This window comes from Ptychodera flava, chromosome 7 (assembly GCF_041260155.1).
Source record: "Ptychodera flava strain L36383 chromosome 7, AS_Pfla_20210202, whole genome shotgun sequence".
In the NCBI taxonomy this organism is placed as follows: domain Eukaryota; kingdom Metazoa; phylum Hemichordata; class Enteropneusta; family Ptychoderidae; genus Ptychodera; species Ptychodera flava.
Window position 1 is genome coordinate 14,077,805 of NC_091934.1, and position 20,144 is coordinate 14,097,948.

General features: G+C 38.4%; 1 protein-coding gene across 1 annotated transcript; it reads left to right on the forward strand.

Moving 5' to 3' along the window:
• Positions 1-2,613: 2,613 nt before the first annotated feature.
• LOC139136817 (uncharacterized) lies at positions 2,614-4,225 on the forward strand. Its single transcript, XM_070704653.1, has 2 exons — positions 2,614-3,307; positions 3,616-4,225. Exons 1-2 carry the CDS (start codon positions 2,708-2,710, stop codon positions 3,871-3,873), a joined length of 858 nt encoding a protein of 285 aa, XP_070560754.1. The 5' UTR covers positions 2,614-2,707; the 3' UTR covers positions 3,874-4,225.
• The last annotated feature ends 15,919 nt before the right edge of the window (positions 4,226-20,144 follow it).

The following is a 20,144-nucleotide window of genomic DNA, read 5'->3' on the forward strand; positions in this document are numbered from 1 at the left end:
ATCGTACTTTACAAACACAATTCTATACAGAAGACACCAGAAACACTCTGTATCGTAAGTTTTTTATACCCTTTAGTTCGTTAACAGTGCATGGCAAATTTCAGCACGATGCAATCTAGCAATCACGTGTGAATCATTTTTGACATGAAGTATTTCTTTCCCTCGAATAAAACCGGATTTCTCGTCACACGCGAACAACTACATTGAACTACCTATTTTGTATGTAAGGCTGCGTTCACAAATAATGGTGAGGAGAAGGCTGGAGGAATCGCAGTTGAAATCTTACTTTCTTCAGATCCCTCCTCAATACCCTCAAAAAATTTCAAATACTCCCTTATATGAGAATTTTTCATGTCCCCAAACTATTACCTGCCGAAGGAATGTACATGCAGAAACAATAAACATGTGTTGCACAGTTCTGCTTGCAGATATTCAACACTACCCTTTTTGATGCACACATACCGGTAAATCTTCTGCAGTGGTAATAGAAATGTTGTCAGTAGTTTGTAGAGCCACATTGAATCGATTAATTTCTAAGTGCAGCGGTGGACTTTTTGGATTTATCCATTAAGCCGACTTGAGTTAATCCAGATCTGGTTGGATCAATGGGACCCGCTTGAGAGCACCAAAAATGACGATCATGAGAGAGTATGCAAATCATGAAGTCCCGGCTTCACTTTGCCGAATAGTGAAAAATTAACCACGGTGACCTACCGAAGAAAAAGGTCATACAACATATACGTGTATGACCTACATCCTACTTATAAAAGTTTTACAAAATTGACAATACTTGAGCCGGGGTTGACACATTCCATCAAATAAAAACTTTAATCTCTGAAATGTGGCTGTAATAATGGCAAATGTGATGAAAAAATCAGATTCATTCACACATTTTTCTTAATTTAAAACAAATTTTTTCCCGTTCAAAATTTTACTTTTGTGTTATCGCAAGATGAGAATGTGAACATTACCAAAATTCATCAAATTTGCAATTAGCTTATAATATCATAATCATCAAAGTTACAGTATAGCTTGACTTAATATGATCAATAAATAGCAGAGGTATGGTCAAAGTCAATGCCCTTGAAGGGTTACTATAGTCCCTACATTCTAGTTAAAGAAAGTATACAAATATTAATATGAAGTAGTAATTAAAGAGGCACTCCCACTTGGTAACATTTTAAAACACATTTTTTTAATGCCAACGGTCGATATTTGACGTGGCTACTGCGCGCGGATCGCGAGATATCAATAAAAACATGTCATTTCCCGAGCGTATTTTTCACATCCCAAAGTTTTACGATCGTTTCTGATTTTGACCTGAAATCCCCCGAAGGTTTGTTGTTGTGCTGATTGACGATATTCTAGGGAGTCTACAATAAGTTCGAACGACGCAATTAATTTACTTTCCACTGCAAAGACTTTATATACAGCATTATGCCATTACCTCAGGTACGTTTTGTAAACTTCTCCTTAGTTTTTGTCGTTTCATTATTCTAAATCAGTTGTACTATATTTTTAACCAATACCACATAAACATCAGTTTTTACGTGTCAAATATTAGCCGCCTCTGATGACTACATTTTGTCGTCTGCCACATAGTACGCCGCGCGCGTGGTATGCGTCTATGCCGGGGTCTATGCATACCACTCGGCGGCCGCTATGTATCAACCGCACATAACTGTGCTAGTCATCTATGCGAATTCTGGTGGAATCAAACTTTGTTTTCCGTTTTTTCTCAGAGTCAGTAAGACTCGGCTTTCCCTCGGGGGTATGACCAATCACCGACGCGAGTGGTACTGTGGCATACAGCAGCGTAAGCGTAGACTCGTACTCCACACAGTAAGTGAGGCTACCCACAATTCCCCTTGATTTGCTCACTCAGATATTTTTTGCTAAAGGCTTTTTCAATTTTATCAGTTTCTTAACAATTTTAACTTACAATTTAAGTTCAGGATTATTTGTTAAAACGATGTTCCAAAATTATTTATTATGTTTAAAATTGAAGAGTAAATTGAGTGAGAAGTCGATGTTTGGAGGTGCTAAAAATTGCACACTTGTCAAGATTAAGTTATCAGCAACTAAGATGGTCTTATCATACCACCTGTCAGACATGCAAATTTCCTTTGTTACAAACATTTAAAAAAATCAATACCCTTTCTTTTGCCGACACAGATGCAACTTATTCTCTTAGTTTCCTTGAAAACATTGTGTATGGCAGTCAAAAGTCTATGTTGACAAAATTACAAAATTGCTATCTCCTCCGCGGAAAAGGGGTTGATCTTCTCATTATTTAGGCCTACAGTGAGAAATCAGAAAATTATGATTAGGCCAGGAAGAAAAATTAATTGTTCATCGAATCGCCGCTTCTACTTTGGCATATTTGGAATTTTTTTTTTTTATTGCGGCAAATTCTTACTTCCGCATTACAAATATTTTTAGTACTGCCGCTGGTGGCGCCCTACACTTTGTCGGGTTTTCGCGGGCACGGGATTTTGAATGAGACTTCCGACGTGTACGTGTTTGGATACTTGACCGCCAAACACGTAGCTCTGCATGGCAGGGCTGTGTGTTCCGGCGTTACAGCCCTGCCATGCAGAGCTACCAACACGTTGTTGTGACGTCTGAATTTGGCGAATCACGACGTAAAGTGGGTCGATTTGGCCAGAAATTTCCTCGTTTTGTAAAGGTTAGTACATGTCACATCATGAGTATTAATTTGATCGCCAACATTCGACGTGATGGCCAACAGTTAGTTCCAAAGACGCTATTCTGTGTTTGTCCTGATATTACGTTCGGCGATTTGTTCAACAAGATCGTGACAGCAGATGGACGGTGCATCCGATTGAATGAAAACTGCATCGAAAGTATAAAAATTTACGGCAATGACAAAACACATGGTTGCGTCGATGTTAAAGTACGATCTGAGGTGTCAGTCTGCAGCGAGTTCAACATGAAGTTTGTAGTGTTCAATGTGTCTAACTCAGACAGTCAACGTGCACACGAAGCCATACCATCTACTTCCGCCACGGCGCCATCTGACACTGGCGGCCACATTCAAAATGCGTTTTCGATCATGATGTCCACTGTTACTGAAATCGGTCTGCGTGACAAAATAGATGTTTCCCACAAGCTATTACGTCCCCAAGTTCTTTACAATGATATTATTCAGCTGTTTGACGAACTAGGTGCAGGCTGGAACAAATTAGACATGGCTACCGCGACCAGAACAGTGTGTGCAGTGAGAGATAGTCTGTCAGATCCAATGCCAGATGACACTGGGGACCACTACAAGCCTTTTTCTGAGGTGTGTGACATCTGTTGTTTATTGTATTTTAGGATTGTCTGTATATGTACACCAGGTTCTAGGAATTTGTCCCCCTACAACTGAGATGGTGTATATATACATGTTTAGTCTACCTGTGACAATTTTTATGACTCTTTGAGCTGATTTACTGATACTGTATGGGTAAAAATATATTTTCTGAATGAATGCACATTTTGTAAGAAAACAAATGTTCCTTTTATGAATGCCAGAATTGATTAACTTGTCAAGATATATAAAAAATCAAGTCTCTCTTTTTTCTAAAATATCACATTTTAATAATATTACAGGTTTATGGGGCACAGACAACAGATGAACACAGGCCAAGCCTGAATGAAACTTTGCAGTCAGCATCTGACAAGAGCAACCACAAACTTCTGATGGCGGCATTGATCAGAGTTCAGGAGGACAACAGCTATATTTGTGGCCAGCCCCTGTTCCCATGCAACCATGAATTCCACAGTGATGTTGTTGTACGCCAAGCTAGCTGTGGCCTGTACCAGTCCAATGGAAACAACTTACTACAGTGCAACAACAGTATCATTTGAAGCTTGCTGTTTCTATTGTGGAGTACAAGACAGCCTTCTGAATGATGACTATATAACTTCACTCCGATCACAGTACAGTGTTGTTAGACCATTGTGTAAAATGTGTAGAGACAGTGGTAAAGAGGCAAAAAACATGGGGCCAAAGTAAAATGAAAAAACTCAGATGCTAGGTCCCACCAGGGCAATATTAAAGGACAATACTGAATTGTTGGATTTCAGTGATTTGCTGTACATTTCAGTTTTATTCTGAGAGAATGTTGAAATACTCAGAATATGTTGTGCAAACACTAACTGTGAATGTAATGGCCTATGTTATTGTTGGGAAATATAGTATTGAATTCAGTTACCAGTATCAGTGTTTCTTGTCTGAGATATTTGTGGTAAAAAGGGAAACAATTATCTTGCCTTGTCTGCATCTGTGCAAAAATGCCAGAGAACCGCGTTTACCTTCGGCCTAAAAAAAAAAAAAAAAAATTCGCTCGCCGCTCCTGGAACTTGGTCCAAAAAATCCGATGAACAAGATTTTTTTTTTCTCTGGCCTAATAAAATTTTATTTAAAACTGACAGTCAAGCTGAATGCCATTTCCTTATACCTATTGGACCACCCTTGGTGGCTCTTTTGAACCATAATTGTACACTTAAGGGGTCTTCATGCATGGCATCACATGATGAGATGACCTAGACTTGACCTTTGAGAAACCTGAGTTTTTCTCCTCTTTCTTTGTATTATTACTCCGTTAGTGAAATTTCCCTTTTAAATTATGGTTTTTACTATCAAACTGAGTAGTTGCAGGCCAAATTTTGATTCTAGCTAAGTAGGTAAAACTTCTCATAGACTGAAGGACGAACGTGACTCACGGAGACAAAGCAAAGCCTCTGTGTACGCAGACGGAACAGCAACAATGTTTGTTTTACGTACCAGGGAATTTGTAACTTTGTAGAAAGGCGAGTGAAGTGTTTCAATACATTGCAACTTTGTATGAAGGAGGGTAAACTGTTTCAATATCTTACAACTTTTTCATTGTTAGCTGTAGTTTTTTGTTGAGGTGGCACCAGGGCCAGTCCAGGGTAGTAAAAATTCATTAGCCACAATGTTCGCCAAACTGAAATATCTGTAGCCATTTTTAACTTTCTTTAGCATTTGGCTAACTGGCGATCGGGTAGCCGGAGCCCTGCAACGCAACAACGTGTTGGCGGTCAACTAACATGTCGGAAGTCTCATTCAAAATCCCGTGTCCGCGAAAACCCGACAAAGTGTAGGGCGCCACCAGCGGCAGTACGAAAAATATTTGTAATGCAGAAGTAAGAATTTGCCGCGATCAAAAAAAAAAAAATTCCAAATATGCCAAAGTAGAAGCGGCGATTCCGATGAACAATTTATTTTTTCTTCCTGGCCTTACGTGAATATTTTCTGTGGCTAGTATATGGATAACCTTTCTTTCAGATGGACTTTCGATGTATGACCTTGAAATATACTGTGATCTTATGTCTTTATACAACGAACATATTAACACAAAATGAAATTCATTTTCAACAATATCAACACCACGAGCATTTTTACAGTATAGACAGATCCTGTGTTCACGTGATATCTTTAAATGGCGACCAACCTCAACATTAAGTTTGTGACTTGAACAACGGAAATTTGCAAGAATGATTTTATGAATACCTGTGAGATGATTTAAATATCTTTCTGGTTCAAGTTATGACTTAAATTGAAATACAGACTTAATCTTGATGAATGTGTAATATCAAAATGCCATTCTTGTCGATAACAATCCTGTACTCTCTGAGAAAAAACATATAAAAATAGTTCTGTATTCCCAACCTGCTGTTCTATCCAAACTATGCCGAATCCATATCTGAAAAGCAGATTTTTTACATGAGTAGCCCACGTTGTTCTACCAGCATCATCCAGTCTTTTTAACAATTATAGCAAGCTTTTGATTGTCTATTTTCTCCCATTTGTATTAAGTTTAACCAGTACGAAATACATTTCTTAAAATAGAAACAACATAAAGGTAACCTGCCACATTCACCAAGAACTGCTTGTGTGTTTACACTACTGTTCACACCAAGTAAGTATCTACAAAATTTTAAATGTACCCGTTCAATTACATCTGAATATTCATATCCCCACAATTCACCGCCATAACAGATGGCTGGGGCAATAACAGAATCAAACAATTTGAATGAATTTTGTGTTGAAAAACCGCCGTTTTCTAATAATTGCTTGTAATGAAAAAAGACCCTTTAAACCCTTTGCTGCAAGATTTTTCTTGGCGGGGGACCAGGCCAACCTTGAAGAAATTAAAAGACCCAGGTAATTGTAATGTTTAACTACATCCACTTTCTTTCCACCAAAGACCCACTTTTCGTAATTTCTTAAAATACCCCCGTTTCTAAATACTATAATTTTTGACTTGGATAAATTTATTTGCATAGCCCATTGCTTACAGAACTTCTCCAATTGATTTAATTTGCGTTGTAATCGAATGGGCGAGTCAGCAGCATCTGCAACGTCATCTGCATACATTAGCATGCCAACCATAGGAAATTCCTCGTTTATGTAGATACCACTTGATTCACTCCCCATGTAAGTTGAAAGTTCATTTATAAAAAGCGTAAATAAAAATGGGCTCAGCATACACCCTTGTCTGGTACCAATATTACAATCGAAATAATCTGTAAGGCCTTCCTTGCATCTTACACAGGATTTACTATGTGAATACATAGAGCGTAAACCCTCAATACTTTGCCATGGACTCCATATGTGATTAATCTGTGCCATAGTAGTTCATGATTCACTCTGTCAAACGCTTTCGAAAAATCGATAAAGATTACACAAAACCGACCACCTCTGACAGTTATATATTTTTGGACGAAAGACTGCAGACAAAAGATTTGATCAATTGTAGAGTACCCTTTTCTGAAACCAGCTTGTGCTTCAACAATTTTGTTATTTCAGATGCCCAGGTCACCAATCTGGTGTTTAAGATTTTAGTGAAAAATTTACTGCACACAGATAACAATGTGATTCCCCTGTAGTTATTCACATCTGTGGTTGGCCCTTTCTTGTGTAGAGGACAAATAACCCCTCTGCACCAATCTGTGGGAAATATACCAGTGTCAAGAATAGCGTTGAAAAATTGACAAAGATGAGGTGCAAAAATGTCACAAAACTCTTTAAAAATTTCAGCTACAAAACCGTCTGATCCCGGGGCTTTACCATTTGGGAAGCTTTTGATGGCTTTCTGAACCTCATGAAGGTAATAACACTGTTTAACAGTCCGGGTTATGTCCATAGAGAGGATAGTACGATTGACCAATCAGCGAACCTGCCGCCGCCAACGTCATGAATAATTAACCATGCAAACCTTTGCTCGTACATTGCAACGAGTTTGGAACTTTTCGGCTTGATTTCGCCCTTTATTTTTAGCACTGGGTAGTTTTTTAGATGTAGACGTTACGCACAATGTTCAGTGCAGCCGAGATGGTGACCGACACAAGTGGTTAGTACATTGAAAATTACTTATTTGGATTAATTTCCTGGCCGGGTACGGCTCCTAGAAATCAGCATTTGACCCTTGTAAATCTACAGCAAGTTATTTGTCGCCAAATATCGCCTACTTTTGGTCAAATTTCAATTTAACCTTGCCATCTGCAGTATGGAGAATGTTTCAAGCTTTGCAAAGATGGTCAACTGTCTTAGTCGGTCATCGAGCACGATGGAGCACGATTTTTTCGATCACCATGCGTTTTCCGGTACGATTGACCCTTCGCTCAGAAAAACGCGCGCCGGATCAATCGCCGAGAAGTTAACCAAAAGCTGGAAAAGAGAACGAAAAACGTCCAATAACTCTTTGTCGAATATGGTCGAGGGTTAAGAAACTCAGAAAACTATTCTTGAAGAAATCTTACAATTTTTAACACGGTAGAACGTCGCCATCGACTGGAGCTAAGATACTTCCGGGTAGCCAACAGTCTCACTCGATCGGTGGATCTGTCAGGTCATATCGCGATCTGAACAAAGTGAACCAACGTAACCTTTGACCCTTGTTACATATACAGTACGTGATTGGTTCTTGCCTTAATTTCATTACATATACGGTACGCCATTGGCTCTTCCCCACTATCCTCTATATGGACATAACCCGGACTGTTTACAGTTGAAGGATTATCATTTGTACACAATAAACAATCTTGATCATGTCTATATACTTCTCTACTAATACAATTTCCAAATTCGACATCTTTTTCAATGTCACCATCATTATTTAACAGATTTTTAAGGTAATTATACCATTGTGTTGGTGATATACTAGGATGATCACAAGATGTACCCCGTAACTTCTTTATTACAGCCCAGAAACTTTTAGGATCATTGCATTTTGCCACCAAGAAATCTCTCTGTTGATCCTTGTAGGACTTTAACTTGGCTTTACAGACAGTTTTATAATGATTTCGAAATAATTTATAGTTGTTTAAGTCTTGAACGGAATTAGAGAAGCGAAATTTCTGAAGCAATCAAATTTTTTCTTCCTCATAGCAGTGCATTCATCATCCCACCAAGGTTCAACAGTATTTCTTGTGTTTCTGGGATTACTACCTCCTGCACGTGATTTCATATCTTTACATGTTTCGGAAATAATATCATTCAATACATTAAGTGCCTTATTTACATTTCCATTTTCAACTTCAAGTGAATAATTATGAAACTTATGCTGGATGTCTTCACTAAACAAATTCATTCGAGCATTATTGTCAGCCAAGTCAGGTTTCCATATGTATCTATAATTTTGTGAAACCTTGATTTCACTCTCAGTGACAGTGTTCGGATTTATCTTAAACGATAGCTCACAGTGTACAGGAAAATGGTCTGAGAGGTCAAATGTATTAACCATGAAGTTTTCAATATTGTCAAAAAGTGTACCTGATGCGATTATATAATCTACAATACTTGCTCCTTGATTTGCGGTGCATGTGTATTCACCATTTTTATCCCCTTCAAAGCGACTATTCAACAAATGCATACCAAATTTACAACAACATTCAACAAGACTTCTACCAAAATTGTGAATATTGTCATCTTTAGCAGTTCTTTCTAAATTAAAGTGATCTACCCCACAATCAAATAAAGCGTGCTCATTCACATTAGAATCATCGATTACATAATCCTGTAGATTTCCAACTCTGGCATTAAAATCCCCCGCCAAAATAATATCACACGTGTTACAAGTATCAAAAATCTCTTCAAGATAATTTTCTTAACGCGTGATACAGTTGATTTCCTCGTTTCTATAAACTGAAGATCCTTCAGGTGGAACCTAGACAAAACCAATTAACACATCACGTGTAAGATTGAATACATTCTTGTTTAGGACTAAGAACACCGTATCATCAATACTTCGAATTCTTTTAACGTGTGATGATAAATGTGATTTTACAAAGGCACTTACACCACCTGGAAATTTGCCTACATTTGATCGCCGTTCTTGGCATGTTGAGAAAGCGACATTGCCTGTTAAAAATGAATCAAATTCAGAAACAGATTTTGCAAATGTTTCGCAAATACCAATTACATCGAACTTTAACAGAAATTTCTTTACTTCGGTGTTAAAAAGGTACTTTTTAAGGCCATTTGCATTCCATGACACTATTGACAATGTTTCTGTCTTTTGCTCATCTTCTTGAATTTGACGTCCTACAGTCCGAGCCTGGCCAGTTCCCTATAGTTTAATAATGGTCTGTTTAACGTCGTCAAACTTGTATCTTTCGCCGTCTATCAGCAGAGTGTCGTAAATCAAAGTTGCCTTCTTTCCCTCGCTGATAGCTTCCTGTAGACGTGGTATTAATTTACGGCGTTTGGCACGAACCAGAGGTGAAAAGTCTTCTTTTATTTTGAAACTTGAGTTTTTGAGCAACCTTCTACCTTTCTGTAACAGGGACGAACGGACCTTGTACGACATAAATTTGACAATGACACGTCGCGGGTTATTAGCGTCAGCACGGTCGGGCAGCCTGTGGGCTCTTTCGATTCCAATTTCAGTTTCGTCGAGGGCGTTCTCAATATTAAGTTCATCTCTTAGCATGTTACGAACCTTTTCTTCGCATTCTTCCCATGTCTCATGACCACCTTCACTTTCGGGTATACCTTGGAAGATTAAGTTATTTCTACTGCTATGGCCTCTTCACTTATCACAACTTCCTTCCAATCGTTCTATTCTCCTCGTTAAATGTTTATTTTCTTCAACTAGTTTCTGATGACTTTCACGGAGTGCTGAGACAGAGTCGTTAATGTTACTTATCTCTTTTCTTGCATCATTCAAGTCTGCTTTCAGTTCGCGTCTCAACGTTTTCATTTCATTTTAGATTTCCATCAGTAAAGTTAATACTTGGCTGTTTTCTGGCTCAGACCTACCGGGACCATGTACAGGACTTGCCGTTGAACTCTTTGGTGGGATGACAGTACCACTTGCAGACAATGTAGCTTGTTTTCTGGTTTCAGGCCCGGGATTCAATTCATGTCCCCACACAACTGAAGCAGTCGGACGACTCGTGGTTCGGTCATGTCTTCACAGAATGCCTCCTCACCATATTCAAAATGAGAATTGGAAAATTAGAAACCAGTATTCCGACCATCACATGTAGCTGCTTTCATTTCAATGTTTCCAGTGGCTTCCAACCATGCTTGTGTGCCATATAACAGCGCAACTATGCCACGTGTAGCAAAGAGCACATAGCTATGGACAATGAAGCAGCACAACAAACTGTAGAATAACTCATTAGCATGGACCATTCCGTGTGTGACATGTACAGTTCCGTTGCAACAACTCGCCAACTTTTCGGTTGAAAAAAACCTGCCAATGGCTGCTCTCCACTCTGCGACACCGACACACATTGTTCCAATGTAGCTTACGCTTCTCTCATTTACAGTATGAAACAAAAAAACATACATTTGTGTGAAAATAAATTGGTTTTCGTAGAGCGACGGGATCGACCTTCCGTACGTGACAGCCTCTTTCATATCTCTCCCTTTCCCCTAAACAATGAATAAATAAGTCGAAATTACAGTGTGTCCGGGTTATCAACCCTTTTTGTCTGTATCATGCCATACACATTTGTGTCAATATATTATCTGTTTTGTTTGCCGTTTCACAACTTCATTGATCAAAATAAAATATGTCCATGGTATTGTTTGATTTTTATTCACTTTCAACGTTGCGTTATTTCTGTAGCTGAAAGAATAATGTCCTATAAGAATGTACAGTATTATCCACGGTTGAAAGTTCACTCCTAGAAGCGATGGTGTAATAAATGACCCCTTCTAGTTCCACAGACACTGATAGCCTAGTTAATTACTTCAGTGGCACTTCAATCCAACGTTTATGTTATCATGATGAAATGGACAACAAAGGACGTTGTTTCTATCTTCTCGAAATGTTACACTCAATCGAAATCTGTAGTAAGTATGATCAGAAGACATTTGGTCAAAATCTGTGCATTCAGTACTGATATATGTCGGAATTATAAAATTCATCAACTTTGCAAAGTTAATAATCATTATCACGTTCATAAGACTTACACTATATGATCCTTAGAATGATGAAATAATCATTATCACGTTCATAAGACTTACACTATATGATCCTTAGAATGATGTTGAATAGCCGATTGTATTTCAAATAGTTGATAGAATTATTTACACGCGATCTTCTTTCATAGAACTTCTTAAAACCTTGCATAAAATTTATTATTTCGAAAGGTCAAAAAGTATTCACTTTAAGTTCAAAATTCAAATGAGAAATTATATGTCAATTAGAGATGATTTTAACTATACTATCATCAATTTTCCGCACCCTGACAGCAATATTCCACTGTCACCCTCCTATGGGGCTTACAATTCCAGCATGTAGTTCATATGGTTATTTTGTGGAGAGATACAGCCATCTCTCTCAGGTTGCAAGCTTGTAAATCAGTGTTACTCAAAAAAATGTTTGTCTCCACATTCAAACGCTATTTTGGCAGGTGTTATGAACTGACAGATAAGTACGATGTATAATTTACACAAATGATCACTGATGGCATCAGTGACATTTGTCTGTAGATTAAGACCACTCCCTATTTTAGCTTACAGATTGAGGTATGGCGGTCGCCACATGTTGGGCAGAATGTGCTTTCAGTTTTCAAAATACCTGATCTTACTTCTCGGTTGTATTTGCTTGAGATCCATATATTTTCTTGTACAGATTCGACTTTGTTGTATGTACCGGTATTGTTACGTCTATCTCTGCTGTCTATCTCTGCTCTTTGTATTGTTACTTCTAGTTTGTCAATATTGAACTTATGACTATGGTGTAGATTGTTGTTTAGTGGTATTTTTCTGATATGAAATATGTTATTGATACGGACTGTGACACGCAGGGGTAGGTTCACAGTTTTCTTGGGGGGGATTGTTTTGCATATGAAAATTTGGAGAGTCACTTTTTTGTCGCAAACACTTAAATTGCCACTAATATTCGCGCAGCATCATTTTAAAATACCGGCACTCTCCCCTGCAATATCCGTCAAGTTCCTTAGAACGCCTCACTTATCAAAGTTTCTGCATAGCTAGACCTACGCATGATCAACACACCCCAGAGGGGTGAGGACATTCATTATAGAAATAACGGTCAACGCGCTGACCATTAACGTTTATTTATGGGCAAGGGCGAGAGGAAAGCCAAAAATTAACGGGCGAGGCTTTCCCAGCACGTTAATTTTGGCTTTCCTCTCACCCACGCCTATAAATAAACGTTAATGGTCAGCGCGGAGTGTGTTATTTCAACTATATTATCAACGAACCCCGAAAAACCGTCAAAAATTTACGAAATTTCCCGTGCGAACCCGGGCCCCAGAACCTGCAAATGAGCTGTTTCTTAAAGCCGCACATTTCAATCCCAGGTTCTCGCATTAGTGGCGTTCTCCTCCCAGTCAAACACTTGGCCAGTACGATGTTTGATTTCTATAACATTGATTACACAAACTGATCTCAACCTTTTGTCACATTTTGCTAATCCTGCAAACGGAGTTTATATACAAACGTTTGATTGACGGTCGGTTCAAATCGCGAACGGTCATTGATTCCCCACCACAAACGCTCGAATTTCCTAAAAATTGTCTTCCAGTCGCGTTAGACTTTGAATATAACCACAGAGTTCCATCGGCAGCAACTTCGCGCTGACCGCTCTGCAGAGTGTCTGTTATTTTGCGGCCGGGAAAACTAAAAAGGGGCATTTTCTGGAGCGTGTACCCGCGTGTTGCCAGTTTGGTGTCTACTTACACAATGAAGGCCGCCGTAGCTTCGCGTCCTTTTAAAGGGAGGCTCCGCCTTCAACTTGACACTGCTCAACACTTGTCATTTCGATTAGCTATCTCTCAGATCAATATTTGTTGCAGGTATCATCAAATGTGGTGTAGGAATTTCGGAGTTATAAAATTAATTACAAAAGTGCACTTAATTTGCAAAGGAGCAGATGCTTGACATGACAGTCACAGTATCGTCAAAATGTTCTGAGATTGTCATCTCTGAAAAGTTTCATGAATTTTTGTGCAGTATTTCTTGATATATGTTGACACTGTCATTACTGTCTCCATAGGGAAACCCCTGTATGAAAAAATAATGCTTCATAACTTTATTAAAGGGCCTATGACATCATTTCAAAAGTTTTTATTTCTGTCCCGCTAAAAACTCAGCCAGGGGACCTGTCTATGGATTGCATATTGTGTCTGTTGGGAAAGATGTGCGCGAATGGCGAAATTTGACTCCTTTTTCATGCCTGGTGGTCAGGGGCAACTTCGCAACAGAGCCAGGCAGCGGTATTTGCATATTGACCAACAGGTACAATTGACGTCATTTGTTCCACGCTATTGACACGAAAGTGTACTTAGCGGTCCTTGCATAAATTAAACCACAAACAAAGTCAGCTATATAAACAGTGCTCACAGACGCCCAGTAAACACTGGCGAGACAGCCGCACTGGCGGTCCAGCTGCAGGGACTTGTCCAGTTGCTCCACCGAGGACCAAAATTCAGAAAATGATTTCGAGGGGCATTGGTTTGAAGGCGCATAGGCATACCAATTTGAACTCCAGGCATCTGGAACGAGTGGCTCCTAATCAGAGTCGGAGTCTGACTCTGAAGGACAAAGCGCGAGTGGACAAAGCAATAGAATGCTCTGGACAGATTGGAAAGTACGATGAGGCTAAATTTCATCTCTTTGTATGAAATAAGACAGTATCAGTCTCAGTTTGAACTCTTCACGGTTGGTTTTATTGTATAAATAGTGGAGCGATCCCGTGCCTGAGTGTTTTGGTTAAATGAGTAAAACATGCATTGCATGTCGTAGCTGCAGTGCAGCAGCTGTGTTGGACGTCGATCTTTGACAGAACTATCATTTCCTTGGAGCACGAGACAAATGGTGCAATCGACCCATGTTCCTGTGCATTTTCAGAGCTAAGGAATCCCGCAAAACGTGATGTGTTAGGCCTATTTTCACAACTTTTAGACGAATATTGCTCGCGATACCCTGTGGTTGGTGTTCAACATGGGGCACTTGTTTCTTTAATGGCCTAACTTCCCACGAGCAAAACACGATCCTGATTGTTCTCTTATATTTTGCTGCTGTAAGCTGCTGAGGAAATAATCTTTTTGTCCTCGGTTTGGTAAGGACTCCATCAGAAATTGGCCGATATTACCCTTTTGGCGCGTCGCTTGGCCAAGTGCTCTTGTTTCTTGTTTTAGCTCTAGCTTAGGCCTTATAAATTCTTTTTTCGTCATCAGATCCTTCATTTAGCTCTTGGGTCTCATATTCCTCCACCATAACACCTAAGATCAGATTTATTGGCCATTCGTACTAATGTATGTCACAGACATAGTGTTTTATCATTCGGTTTGTCTGTGGTTGTGTTTGTGTCTATGTCTATCAGCTATAATTTCCATATCTTTGCGATATGCACTTAGGCAGTTGTAACTTGCGGGCTTTCTTGTTGCAAAATGGATTAGAGCTATCTTCTGGTTTAACTTAAACTGCGCCTCGCACCCTTTCGTCTTAAAACTGAATGGCGTTACGGTGTACTTAGCCTCCTTGATTAAGTTGATATCATTAATTTGTGACTGTGGAAATACTCGTTGATTAGCTGTGATAACGTCCTCAAGACCTTGCATTCTGCTTGTCACAAGTTTTTTTTCCAAATTCCTCAAAAGCTTGTCACTGTTCTTAGCTACAGCCTCCTGCACTTGCCCTTGTATCACACTCTACAATGCCTGTCCGCTGATGAGCCATCCGAGCATTGAGAGAACGAAAATACAGGAGAAAAACTAAACATGCACGGAGAGAAGGGCATCAATTTACAAGTGGTATAGCCACAAACTGATGACGTCAAATCGCCGTAAACAATACACATTGCCATAATTACAAGGCGTCTGTATTTTGTGTACGGCGATTTGATGTTATCAGTTGTGGGTATACCACTTGTAAAATAGTGCCGAGAGAAGCACTCACAACTTAATAAATAGAACACATCAACAATATAACACCTGTACTAAACCACATTCCAATCACTTCATTGGCCCCATTTTGGCACGTGACATCTTGAAAAGATAATAACTTCCCGATTTACCACGAATTTAGGGAAATTTCATAGCTAGTAATTGCTGTGCTCTCTCTCATTCCTGCTGCCCTTGCTCTACTGCCATAAGTTTAACTTTGAAACAAAAGCTGTCAGCACTATCGTCATCACGGTATTTTCAACACAGACATTACATTCTGCATGTCGGACGCACACACTTTAGGCTTGGACCTAACATCCATGCGACTTCAGGATAAACTATTTTTATAGGCAACTTATCTTCAATTATTGAGTGCAATGATTCATGTCTTACTATCTTTTATCTTTTACGTTCACCATGGCAGAACGGGAAGTGTTGAGAGAAGTTGGTTGTATTTCTGTTGACTTTTCGTAATTTTTTCTTCAAGTCACGACAGATGAACAAACTTGCAAGGATGAAGCAGTGGCATGCCACAAAATGATGACCACAAAATCTCCAAACACAAAACAAAGACGCTTTGTAATAGCGGCACTGACTAGATAATAACGATGAAGTATAAGAAATTTCCACTTTCTTCCGATCACTCTTTCAATTTCCGACTGGTTAGATTTTGTGTACGGTGAAGCAGTCTGAGTAAGGGCCAGTAATTGGGGCTTGCTAACCAAATTTTTGGAACGGAGCAAGCGTAAGCGAGTGAAGTTCGAAAACAAGCAAGTTAAATCCAACACACACATTTTAGGGTTAGGGTTAGTTTGTGCATGTCATCGAGGCAGAAATTCCGTCGCATGGGTATTTCATTGCCTCTCTCACATTTTATATATCAATTTTGTTGTCATATACAAAATAGCCCAGACAGGAATGGCCATATTGACTCCGTTTTAATAGTGCAGTTGCCAAAAACAGTAGCCTGTTACGTAACAGATCAGATCTAGAGTAAATTCAAATTCACAGAGCGTTCGTAAAGAGAGCCAAAATACTTTGTATCTTCTCATTTGCATTACTTGTTCCACGGACCAAAAATCACACGTATATAAGATCAAACTATGTTACTGATTTCCTTCATAATTGTCCAGAAATTTGTTTCTTTTGTCTTTGCGATCATGCTTCTGAACATATTTGTGATCCGGCTGTATTGTAGAAATTGATGAATCCATGGATGTAAAAACATCCATGATAAATCCAATTTCGGAAAGTCCAACTACAGCTGGGGTCGACACTGTGAGAGACATTTGGTGTTTGGCTTTTTAATTTATGATAACTGTGGCGTGATGATAATATTTTAATTCTTTTGATGTATCGATTTGTTCGTCCAGGTTCAACTATTATTTCTGATGAATGAAGGGCTCATTCTTCGTTGTCCACGTCTCCTCAGAGCTCTCATTTGATCGTGAATTATTTTCTTTATTTTGTGGATTTTCTAATCTTTGCCCACACCAGAGGGCACAGCAGTCAACCCCCTTATCTTATTTTATTTTATTAATTTTGACTGTGAAATTCAAATAAATATTTCGACTCCAAACTGTCTGACTGCTTTGTGTATTGCCTACAAGTGCTTATCTTCTCTCCAGCCAGTGTACACACCAATGTAATTGCTCAGCAAACATTACCAACTTGTTAATCGGCTGTGCGTATCAGCGGATTAGCTGATCAAGTCAACATCATAGCCGCCCAATACGTAGTAAAATATTTTTAAGTACGTTATACTAGTTCTCTTTCTGCACTTAAATGTTATTTGGTAGTGATTCTCTTAAAGTACAAAGTTCATCTAATTCCTAAAGCATTAATTAATAAGGAGAATACACAATTCAAACACAGGGATATAAAAAAAAAATAAAACATAGATTACAACAGTGTGATTGAGTTACGTATAAGAAAGCCTCTCTCTCTCTCTCTCTCTCTCTCTCTCTCTCTCTCTCTCTCTCTCTCTCTCTCTCTCTCTCTCTCTCTCTCTCTCTCTCTCTCTCTCTCTCTCTCTCTCTCTGGGATACAGTATGTAAGTATATCAAAAAGGAGAGTTGTGATTTAAGACACTAGCAGTCTGGCAAGGCTAAAACAAAATATTAATGTGTAGTGCAAGTTATCTTTTCAAACCTGGAATGCCAATTACAAGGCTAAAATAACCGACTATCCTTTCAAAATATTCATGTTTACTAAAAGTTTTCTTTTCTAGCTTGAAAAGCCAATTACTTACATCATCTAATCCTATACTAGATATGAAAATAAACTGTTTCTTCCCTTCATTGCTACTGAGTAGTGATTCTGTTCAAGTCCATAGTTCATCTCATTTTTGAGCCATTTATTTAAAAAATGCGAAATACACAATAGAAAGACTGGAATTCGCTAAATAAAAATATACTCTGCTTTACAACAGTGTGATTGAGTATTGTATGAGAAAACATTTCGTCTCTCTCTCTCTCTCTCTCTCTCTCTCTCTCTCTCTCTCTCTCTCTCTCTCTCTCTCTCTCTCTCTCTCTCTCTGGGATACAGAATGTAAGTATAACCAAAAAAGAGACTTCGGATTTAAGACACTAGAAGCCTGACAAGGCTCAAACAAAATCTTAATGTGTATAACAAGTTCTCTTTTCTAACCTGGAATGCCAATTTAAAGGCTAAAATAAATAAAAGACTATCCTTTCAAAAATTCATGTTTATTAGAAGTTTTCTTTCTGGCTGGAAAAGCCAATTACTTACATCATCTAATCCTATACTAGATATGAAAAGAAACTGTTTCTACCCTTCATTGATACTGAGTAGTGATTCTGTTAAAGTCCATAGTTCATCTCATTTTTGAGCCATTTATTTAAAAAATGCGAAATACACAATAGAAAGACTGGAATTCGCTAAATAAAAATATACTCTGCTTTACAACAGTGTGATTGAGTATTGTATGAGAAAACATTTCCTCTCTCTCTCTCTCTCTCTCTCTCTCTCTCTCTCTCTCTCTCTCTCTCTCTCTCTCTCTCTCTCTCTCTCTCTCTCTCTCTCTCTCTGGGATACAGTATGTAAGTATACCAAAAAGGAGAGTTGTGATTTAAGACACTAGCAGTCTGGCAAGGCTAAAATAAAATATTAATGTGTATTGTAAGTTATCCTTTCTAACCTGGAATGTCAATTACAAGGCTAAAATAAAAGAATATCCTTTGAAAATATTCATGTTTATTAAAAGTTTTGTTTTCTAGCGGCGAATACCAATTACTTACCTAATCTAATGCTATACTAGATATGAGAATACACTGTTTCTACCCTTCATTGATACTTAGTAGTGATTCTGTTCAAGTCCATAGTTCATCTCATTTTTGAGCCATTTATTTAAAAATGTGAAATACACAATAGAAAGACTGGAATTCGCTAAATAAAAATATAGTCTGCTTTACAACGTGTGATTGAGTATTGCATGAGAAAACATTTCTCCTCTCTCTCTCTCTCTCTTCTCTCTCTCTCTCTCTCTCTCTCTCTCTCTCTCTCTCTCTCTGGGTTACAGTTGGTAAGTATACCAAAAGGGAGAGTGTGATTTAAGACACTAGGAGTCTGGCAAGGCTAAAATAAAATATTAATGTGTATTGTAAGTTTCCTTTTCTAACCTTAAATGTCAATTACAAGGCTAAAATAAAAGAATATCCTTTGAAAATATTCATACTTATAAAAAGTTTTGTTTTCTAGCGGCGAATACCTATTACTTACCTAATCTAATGCTATACTAGATATAAGAATACACTGTTTCTAACCTTTATTGATACTTAGTAGTGATTCTGTTCAAGTCCATAGTTCATCTTATTTTTGAGCCATTTATTTAAAAAATGTGAAAAGCACAATAGAAAGACTGGAATTCGCTAGATAAAAATATAGTCTGCTTTACAACAGTGTGATTGAGTATTGTATGAGAATACATTTTATCTCTCTCTCTCTCTCTCCCTCCCTCTCTCTCTCTCCCTCTCTCTCTCTCTCTCTCTCTCTCTCTCTCTCTCTCTCTCTCTCTCTCTCTCTGTCTCTCTCTCTCTCTCTCTCTGGATACAGTATGTAAGTATACCAAAAAGGAGAGTTGTGACTTAGGACACTAGCAGTCTGGCAAGGCTAAAATAAAATATTAATGTGTATTGTAAGTTATCTTTTCTAACCTGGAATGTCAATTACAAGGCTAAAATAAAAGAATATCCTTTGAAAATATTCATATTTATTAAAAGTTTTGTTTTCTAGCGGCGAATACCTATTACTTACCTAATCTAATGCTATACTAGATATAAGAATACACTATTTGTACCCTTCATTGATAGTGAGTAGTGATTCTTTTCAAGTCCATAGTTCATCTCATTTTTGAGTCATTCATTGAAAAAATGTGAAATACACAATAGAAGACTGGAATTCGCTAAATTAAAATATAGTCTGCTTTACAACAGTGTGATTGAGTATTGCATGAGAAAACATTTCCTCTCTCTCTCTCTCTCTCTCTCTCTCTCTTCTCTCTCTGTCTCTCTCTCTCTCTCTCTCTCTCTCTCTCTCTCTCTCTCTCTCTCTCCCTCCCCCCCTCTCTCTCTCTCTCTCTCTCTCTCTCTCTCTCTCTCTCTCTCTCTCTCTCTCTCTCTCTCTCTCTCTGGATACAGTTGGTAAGTATACCAAAAAGGAGAGTTTGATTTAAGACACTAAGAGTCTGGCAAGGCTAAAATAAAATATTAATGTGTATTGTA

Excerpts from the sequence above, each read along its gene's own strand:
- LOC139136817 (XM_070704653.1), top strand. The coding sequence starts at position 2,708 with ATGAGTATTAATTTGATCGCCAACATTCGACGTGATGGCCAACAGTTA. Across the intron at positions 3,308-3,615 it reads ACTACAAGCCTTTTTCTGAG|GTTTATGGGGCACAGACAAC; the intron begins GTGTGTGACATC and ends ATAATATTACAG.